This window comes from Nilaparvata lugens, chromosome X (genome assembly GCF_014356525.2).
Source record: "Nilaparvata lugens isolate BPH chromosome X, ASM1435652v1, whole genome shotgun sequence".
Classification (NCBI taxonomy): Eukaryota; Metazoa; Arthropoda; class Insecta; order Hemiptera; family Delphacidae; genus Nilaparvata; species Nilaparvata lugens.
The window spans coordinates 45,403,882-45,413,871 of NC_052518.1; the positions used below are offsets into that span (position 1 = coordinate 45,403,882).

General features: G+C 34.0%; 1 protein-coding gene across 3 annotated transcripts in view; it reads left to right on the forward strand.

The window, feature by feature from the left end:
• LOC111043491 (alpha-tocopherol transfer protein-like) overlaps nt 1-5,592 on the forward strand; it is a 52,475-nt gene extending 46,883 nt beyond the window's left edge. For 2 of the 3 annotated variants that reach the window (XM_022328454.2, XM_022328453.2), the window contains exon 7: nt 5,166-5,592. In XM_022328454.2, the coding sequence (XP_022184146.1) occupies nt 5,166-5,317 (152 nt within the window). In that variant the 3' untranslated portion in view covers nt 5,318-5,592. The remainder of the gene's footprint in view (nt 1-5,165) is intronic. The other variant, XM_022328452.2, reaches the window with a different exon arrangement.
• Nucleotides 5,593-9,990: the final 4,398 nt, after the last annotated feature.

Sequence of the window (9,990 nt, forward strand, 5' to 3'; positions counted from 1 at the left end):
TTGATCAAAATCGTTGGAGCCGTTTTTGAGAAAATCTCGAAAACCCTGTTTTTGACAACATTTTCGCCATTTTAGCCACCATCTTGAAATTGTTCGTGTCGGATACTTATAGTGTAAGAACCTTAAGTTCCAAATTTCAAGTCATTCGGTTGATTGGGAGATGAGATATCGTGTACACAGACGCGCGCACACACACACACACACACACACACACACACACACACACACACACACACACACACACACACACACACACCAATACCCAAAAACCACTTTTTTGCACTCAGGGGACCTTGAAACGTATAGAAATTTACAAATTGGGATACCTTTATTTTTTTTGGAAAGCAATAACGTACTTTCCTTACCTATGGTAATAGGACAAGGAAAATAAAAAGTACAAAAGCAACAAATGCCAAATAGAATTAGAATTTGAAATAGAACTAGAAATCTATTTTCTGAAAAGCAAATATATTTTTACAAATATATTGTTAGTAGACCTATATATTTTTATATATTTAACGATTTTTAAATAAACTTGATATCTTGTGCTTAAGTCCCCCCGGGCTTAAGAACTTGCTAATTTTAGGATATTGACAAGAGATAAGCTTCGTGCTTCGTTTCATTGCAAACATTGGTTCACTCAAAACGATATTGTCCTTTTAATGTAAATATTGCATAGTTTGACCCTTGAATATTCCATTCCAAAAAGTTAATAGCCTACATTGAAAATTATATCTTCCTCTAAGTGCAAGAAAACTGTCTAGAGCTTCAGATACAATCATTCTTCCCTCGAATAACGTTGTGTTAATCACTATTTACTTGCTAAAGACAATTCTGTTTAAATCAATGTTAATTCAGTAATGTAATAATAGAGTAATTTTATCCAATTAGCCTCATGTTGTATTATTTCTAATTTCATCTGTGTGTTGTGTAGGCTACCTATTGTGTAATCACATAGTCGGCTATCTTTGAAGAACATTCACATATCAAATGTGGAATAATAATTTGCCTTTATTATTGTATTTTCTATTAAAAAACCTTATCTTGTGTTGTGTGATTACATATTATCATTGGAGTACATGTAGGTATCAAATGTGGAGTACTACTTATTTGCCTTATTATCATTATTATTTTACTTTCCAGTGTACAACGTTAAATTGTATTTATGAATAATTTAACAATACGATTTCTACAAGAAAAATAAGCTTCTCACACTTTTCATAGCTACGTGGTAATGACTTGTTTATTATTTTCATGTTTCCTATTGTCACATAGAAAGTAATTATTCTCGTATTTGTTGAGTTAACTAAAGATACCATGGTTGAAATATGAAAACTAGTTTCTATTCCAATGAACAGGTAGTTGTCAGGGCAGCAAGACTTCTTAGGCCTATGTTTTGGGCTATGAATACAGCGATCACATAATATAATAATACAATTTGTACTATGTGGTTGCTGTATGAATAGGCCTTTGACCTATTCAATAGGAAATCTAATTATAAATCACAAGATATTTTATGATTACTCCAAATTGAACAAACGCATTTTCCCAGTTGCACAAGAGCCTGTTGAATTTTAATCATGATCAAATGCCAAAAGAAGCAATTAGGGAAGTCTTTTTTGAAAAGAATGCTTCTCTTCACATAGCATTCAATCTTGGTTAAAGTTTGACAGGCTTTTGTGCAACCGACCCTGTCCTGGATGGCACACTACCTGCTGGCTGTTGTTTCTCCATCTCTTTCTATTCAATACCATTTCCTATCTTCTTCCTTGTCTCTCAGTTTCATGGCAACTACTTCTTCGAAACAATGACTTTTGTATAATTCATGAGAGAAGAGTTGAAATAAATTCAGAATTATCTAACGTTTTATTGGATAATTCTATCGAAAGAAAAGGTTTCAACCAAAAATGAATTATAAACCAGAGAAACATTTTCAGAGATGCCGGGGGCGAAGCCCCCTGCCGAGTGCAAAGTGCGAGTTATAAATACTAGGCACAGGATCATTCCTTAGAACTGAATCTTAGATATCGAAGAAGGGTGGTGGCTTTAAACAGGTACAAAATTATATGACTGATTATGTATAGTAATTGTTAGAGATCTTTAGGGTATAGTTTTCAAAAACACAGTAAAAATATCTTTAAGGATGAAGGTTTATATAAAGTTGCCGATTTTTGGAATTGAAATCAACTTCCTAGATTATAATTATAAGAAGGTAAATTTTGATATAACTCTTTGATATAACTTTTGATTAGACTAATCATCATACTATATAACCTTTTTCTATTGTCTGAAGCTTATAAATTATGTAACTTTAAAATTGTTGTGACGTTGGCCATTCATTTTAAAATGTTTCATGTCAATAAATGAATTTTTAATTATATTAAGTTCAGCATGTAAAATAAAGAAATCCGCATCTTTTCATCCTCCAATTGACTTTTGTCAACAGAGGTGGTCAAGTCTTATCAAATTGGAAAGAGAAAATTCTCTTTAATTTGATGGATTATTTAACCATTTTATGATTTCCATCAATTGTTATAGCAGCTTCAGTGTTGAGTGTCAATACAGCAACAAGTGTCAACTTGTCGGTACTTCACCTTTAGCACATGGTTTAGGGATGAGGATTTTCAATATGTTCAGCTCCTAACTAGCCTTAATGTATCTGCAGAATCAAAAATTGTGTTCCAGATATTGTGTTCAAATTACATTGATAAATGATCAATTATTGCTGTATTGAGAATGTTGAAATAATACATCAAATTGAAGAGAATTGAATCCTCTACAACCCAACGTTCAGTACTTATTTTCTCAATGTATTTTTGTTGAGTCATAAGCTCTGAAAGTGCAAAAAGTTGTAAGAAAAACTGTATTTTCAAAGATTTCACACTTTTAAAAGCGAATATCTAAAAAATTAAAGGAGATATCACAAAACTCCACTGTACATAACTTGTAGGAAATTTATCTAGCTTAAATTTTGTTCAGTTAATCATGTCGCTGAAATGCATTATTCTCAAGATACATGCGTGTAAGCCAGGAATGAAAGAACCAAACTTTCAAACCACCCTCATCCCTTAAGCACAAGGGGTAGGGATGAGGTCTTTTGATATATTTACCTTCTAAGTAGTCAAAACAAAGCTGCGAAGTCAAAAATTGTGTTCCAAACATTCCCTCCAAATTTCCCTGTCAATTGATCTATTGTTGTTGAACTGGAGTTTTTACACTCAACACTATAATGGCTCCAACAATCGTGGGGAGATGCGTAAAATAATGAAAAGATTCATGAGATTGAAGAGAATAAGGTGCTCTATAGGCTCATGATTGGCACAGATTTTTTCATTCAATCGTGGAAAAGTTATAAGTCCAAAAAGATGAAAAAATCTGAGCCGGAAGGGTTTCCTTAAAAATGTGACTCCTTCAAGAGCTCATATCTAGAAAACTATGAGATATATGGAAGAATGTTAAGGATGAAACTTGTAGGCTAATTCGTAAGCTTTAATTTTGTATTCGACAAAAATTTCCGAAAGACGAATTTGTTCAAGATATATGCAAAAAACCAGAATATGGAACTTTTAAATACTCTTCAAATATCTGTGGTGCAGGAGAAACTAGGTATTTTACACTTTTACTCCTCCCCCCACCCACTTAACACGGGGGGGTAGGAGTGAGGACTTTTGTAATGTTTACCTACTTACTATCCTTAAAAGTGTTGTGGGGTCAAAAATTGTGTTCCAAACGTTTCCTTCTATAATCTTTCGTTGACTGGACTAGTATTGAATTACACAAATGTGTTATAGTTTGCATCGTCTGGTGTTTTATGAGGTAACGAGTTTTTTTTTGTGGGGGGAGTAGGCAGGGAATCGACCTTCACTAGATTAGTTTGTATTTTTGAATGCTGAAAACTCTGTTATATACAGATCATTTTCAAACAAATTTCCCCTTATGATTGCATAGGCTACATTCACTTTTCAGGTGTTGGATTGCATAAATGCATAGTGGAAAGTTCTATTCTTGTAGCAATTCATTTTCGGAAAATTAGGCCATACTAAAAATTCTACTGTGAACGGATATGGGTATACTAGATACTCTTATGAGAGACTACATTGAATCCATAATCCATCTTGACTGAGACTCTGAGTCAATAATGTTATATGACAATATTATATTTATTTGTTTGTTTTTTTTTTTCATTTTATAACAAAGTTATATAATTTTTTGTAACTTTTGTGATATAAAATTGTTTTATAACAGTTAAATAGTATAAATGAGGCTTAATCAAAACACTAATTCTTCAAAATTGATAGTATTTTTTCTTTTCTGCCTCCTTTCAATCCTGATTCCTGAGGTATGGAAGTATGGCAGCATTTCAAACTATTATTGGGTGATTGAAAATGTTATATTCATTATTTAAGTTTCATCCAATTCAAATACTTGGTTCAACAATCATATAATCAAGTTGAACAACTCTTAACGGGAGAAAATAATGGTTTTCGGCATAATATTATGCCTGTTATTTCAATAACCATCAAAGTTACTAACCTCTTACTAGTTTTATTGGATTTATCAGCAAATTTTACATAAGATCCAATCATTTATATACCGAAATAAGCTACCAAAAAATATACATGCTTAGTGTGCCGCAATCTGTTATCCGTCCCAGTGTGAAAGAGTGAACAGGACCGAGTGCAAGGGAATGAGTAGCAGACGAAGCAGACGATGACGTGATAATCAGTGGATTCTCAGTTAGCCAGTTCCAGACTTAGCCATTTCTGTCGACTGCTGTTGAAAAGAGGGAGAGTCAGTGAATTCTCAGTCAACGAATTCCGGTCGATGCAGAAACAGCCACTTCCACAGTTTGTCAATTCCGATCAGCGCAGTTAAGTTTAATACGGCAGATTTAACATTGAGTCAGCGAGTTCCGAGTTAGCCAATTCTAGCGACCCGAGCCAACTACTGGTCTTAATACCGATCCAACATTGTTAACATTGTTGGACTACCAGTCGAATAGTGAATTCCCCGCTTTAGCGTTACACGAGAACATGATAAAAAATCGAAACAATTATAGCTCATGTTTTTTCGTTCATAATTCGTATACGGTACAGCAGCTTATTACGCTAATTGGATCAGAAAGTTCTTGTTCAAATAATTTGCTGATTTGTAATATTTTTCAGAGCAATGGATGGAGAAGCTGATTAGCTACAAAGAATGGTTCAAGAACCAAGAGACCGTCAAAGCTGATGAATCTAAGAGACCTGGAAAGCCCAAAACTCATGATGACCTTTTTGGAATGGAGGGATCTTTCAAACAGTTATCGATTGATTAAACTAATTGTTACTATATACATACCAAAAACAAATCATCGAGTGATTGATTATTATAAATAGTTAAGCATTATTAATTCCATTTTCATGTGATTATTATTTAGGCTATAATTATTTCTTTTTCCTCATTGATAATCAAAATTATTATTTCGAGTTGCAGATGTAATGTTTTTGTTTGTTTTAATGATTTTACTGTATCTCTTTTTACAATATCACTCCATCAATACTAATGTGATACACTATTCTACTGAAAATAAATATTGATTCACAGTAGGTCTTTTGATTCATTTTTCAATTATACCAACTGTATGAATCTATCTGGTAAGAGCCATATTATAGAGACAGAATACATAGAAAACCCACTGCCGTCTATTTCTAACTGTTTAGAAATGTATATTATATTTTCAATTATTTTGTACTTGATAATATTAGAAATCTCCAAATCCTCTAAGTTCATCAATGTGATACTTAGAAAAGCCTTGTGGATATTAAGATAAGATAATCTTTTTATTCAACACAGTACAATTTATAATATACAGTTGAATAACGTCAGGTCTTAATAAGTAACAATAATAAATACACAATAAAAATCACACATGGGTGACTAGAGTAGGCCTACCTACAAACTATGCTACCTTCTATCACTAAAATCCTTCACACTGTAGTAGGCTTGTGGAACCAAGAATTTATACACTTTACTCTTAAAAATTTTTATATCAGACAAGGACTGCAGCTCGGTAGGTAAGTCGTTGAACAATTCAACAATTCAACTCCAATATAAGCGGGCATTTTCTCGTACAGCTGCAGTCGGTGTTATATCAAAGACAGTTTATTCCTCCCTCTGGTGTTATAAGTGTGGATATCAGCAATTATATTCAGATCTGATGTGATGGTGAGTGAAAATTAACAGTTTGAATATATAAATTGATGGTAGCGTAAGTATATTTAAGTCAACAAAAGCCTGTTTACAAAAATCATTGGACTTCAGCCCCGCCAAGTAGCGGATTGCTCTTTTTTGTAGTCTGAATATTTTTAAAAAGTGTAACTCTGCAGTGCTTCCCCACAACTCTATGCCATAAGCCACATGTGAATACAACAGTGAAAAATATACCATTCTTGAAACTGACAATGGAACAAGTCTCACAATGTTTCTGATAACAAATAAGCCTGTACTGACCTTGTCGATAATAAAATTTACATGCTCATCCCATGCAAGTTTTGAATCAAACTTTAAATCAAGTAATTTTACATAGTCTGTATTGCTAATAACATCGTCCCCTATGTACAACTGAGGTTCAAAAGCGTTATGTCTTCGGCTGAAGTCAATGAGACTACACTTCTTTGAGTTAACTGTGAGGGAAAGTGAGTTGAAAAATTGAACGACTCTATTGCATATCAAGTTACAATTAATCTCCATCTTATTCAAGTTTTTATGTGAAAAAATCAAAGATGTGTCATTTGCATATAAGGTAAGTTTATTAAGAGGAACAAGTGAACAGATGTCATCTATGTACAGTATAAAGAGAAGTGGTCCCAGAATAGATCCCTGTGGTACCCCTGATGATATTCTGATTAGTTTGAAGCTGTTTGTCCGTCACTACCATGAATTGAAACATACTGATACCGATCAGAAAGGTAAGATCTTATTAAATCATGCACTTTTCCTCTTAAACCAAGCCTAGTTAATTTTTCCAAAAGCAACTCATGATCTACACACTCGAAACCTTTAGAGAGGTCGAGCATTACTCTAGAAGTGCAGTTGCCACCTTCGATATATTTTATTATACCTTCAAAAACTTCGATGAGGGCTGTACCAGTTGACCTGTTCTTTACAAATCCATGCTGGTTTGGTGAAATTAGATTATGTTCAGAGAGACAAGTCACCAGTCTAATAAGAATCACCGTTTCAAAAATCTTTGAAAAAGCTGTCAATAACGAAATAGGTCTATAATTGTTAATGTCATGTTTGCTGCCCTCTTTGAAAAGTGGAAGTACCTTGGCAATCTTCGAGATTTTGGGAAATACCCCGCTCTCGAACATGGAGTTGATAACGCAAACAAGCGGCTGGGCAATCGCCTCACAACAGATCTTTAATACCTTCAACGAGATGTCATCATGTCCTGTGCTACTTTTTGGCTTGAAGTTATTGATTATGCATGAGATTTTCTCTTCATTTGAAGGCGTTAGAATAAAGTGATCAGGCGGCAAAATATGGGAGCTAGGAACGCTATCAGGAGTACTATTAGATAAGTGTGGTGTTTTTTCATTTTCTTATCAATTCTTTGAGCAGTAGTCGCAAAGAAGCTATTGAATTCAGCTGCAATTTCCTCTTGGTTAGTCATAAGTACGTTCTCAATATCAAGCGCTAAAGATTCAATTTTCTTTCCAGTACATTTACCTCTAAATTGATTAATTACATTCCAACTTGTTCTAGATTTATTTGATGAATTTTTTATCATATCTCCATAGTAACGTTTTTTATCTTCAGTTACTAACTGATCGTAATACATTTTTGTGTTTTTTATGAGGGATAAATTAAAATTTGTAAGCAAGATGTGGAACGGCGGGAGAAGCCTCCACACCACATATGTAAGGGGGAAAAAACTATGATAACAAAAAAAGAACAGAATAACTAGAACTTTAATTAATGAATCTTTAACATATATACATTTGAACAAAACAAGATTAATTTGATTATGAAACAATATTTGATATGAATTAATGGGGAAAACACTCGCTTGCTGCTAATGAGGATTCAATGTTTGTGGCTATGAAAATTTAAGAACAAATGATTCAGTAGTCACCTACCTTTTTGAAATAGCTTCCCACTTTGGCATCCACTGGTATTTCGCGACTTTAGTATTTAAAAAAAAAGAACAAATATTAACTGAACCAATGAATAGGCTCAGAACCCGTCTCCCTTAACAATACAATTATTTTTATACTGCCCGATCTGTGACAGAATAATTGAACTATTAAACGAACCGAAATCTAGCCTTTTTCACTGGATCAGCCGGACTTGACTTTCAGTCCTATCGAACGAGCTCACACACTGACAACCAAAAGTAAAATTTTGGGTATTAAATATAACTCAGTCAATGCCAAACATGAAACCATTTCAAGTACATATTTTTATCTGTCGCACAAGCGGCACGTTTGTTATTAAAAACAGAAGAGAAGCTACATTAATTTTGACAACAAATGAAATAAACAATCTTTCTGTCGATGACAAAAATTGTTTAAAGACAAAAACACTGTTCATTAAACTTTAACAATTTAAAACTCTAAAATCCTGATCAATATGAGATAAATATATGATTCATATATATGTCCCATATGACCAGGTGACACATCACCCATCCCGCGGAAAGACTCGTCCCTGAGTCTGTAGTCAAGAGGGGAACAAAAAAATAATAAATAATAATTAAACAAAATAATATACTCCGGAAACAAACGTGTGCCTGATTGACTTGATAATGCTACTATACATTGAAATCAAACATTTACATAGAAAGGTAGGTTACTCAAACTAAATTACAAAGATGAAATCCAACAACCACATTGGAAAGTAATCTGCTCAAACTGATTTACAAACATTCAAATCAAATTCAAATTGAAACTATGCTGTACAAACAATAGTTCTCCAAATTAATAAATTTTCAACAAATACAATTCAAATTTTAGGGGGTCTGGAATGAAGATAGGTTAAAGTAGTTCTCAAAGATGTAGATGATATTTAGATGTCCTGAGCGATGAACTAGCAGTCGTCCTTGTATGTGAAGTCCTCCCGTATTTGTCTGATGTTAGATGTCCTCCTGTATTCGTCCGATTTTTGAATGTCCGCTGTTCGTCGATGATCATTATAGTTGCTTCAACTCCTTCAGACCTCCAGACACAGGTACAATATTGAACCATGTACTAAAGATAAGATGACGATCGTAAGGCATCCATATTTCTGGTTGAAATCGAGCCGTCTCTCAACTGTCAATCAATCAATCAACTGTCGAAGAAATCTCTCGCAGCTCAGCTCGCAAGTAGTAGCATGTGTGTGTCCAACCAGGAATATTCAACGGTAGTTGAGTAGTCACTGGATATTAATTCATCCAACTGTCATCCAATCGAGCCGCCAAAATAATGAAATCTCCCAGCATCGAAATTCATCTGTTATGATTTCCACAGAAGATGAAGTTTGTTCTTCGTTATACGGAAGCTCTGATTAGCGCCTGGTGTCCTCTCCGTTGTTGAGTAGTGTACAGCATACTACGTGATGAAAATTCAGGCCCTGCTTGTGTTAACAGCCAAACGTCTCTGCTTGCATAATATCCTCCAGATCTTCAGGAAAATCGATCTCGTAGAGAGTAGTGACAATTCACAAGTCGCCTTGCACTGAAGCTGAAGTCATCTCAAAGAAGCCCGTGAAGTCCGCGAAATCCCACGAAGTCCTTGAGGTGAAGTCCACATACTCCCGCAAAGTCCGAAGTCGAGAAGATGTAATATGAGAACTACTACTTATAGGAATATGAATGAGTATAAGAAATTTCAAATCTAATTCGAGGAAAATTTTTAGGAAAGGATAATCCCTTTACAATTATAATAAATTCTACTGTATAAAAAAACAACTTTCAAAATCAAACTACTAAACTTTCCATTATGCAATCATAAAACTCTACAGCTA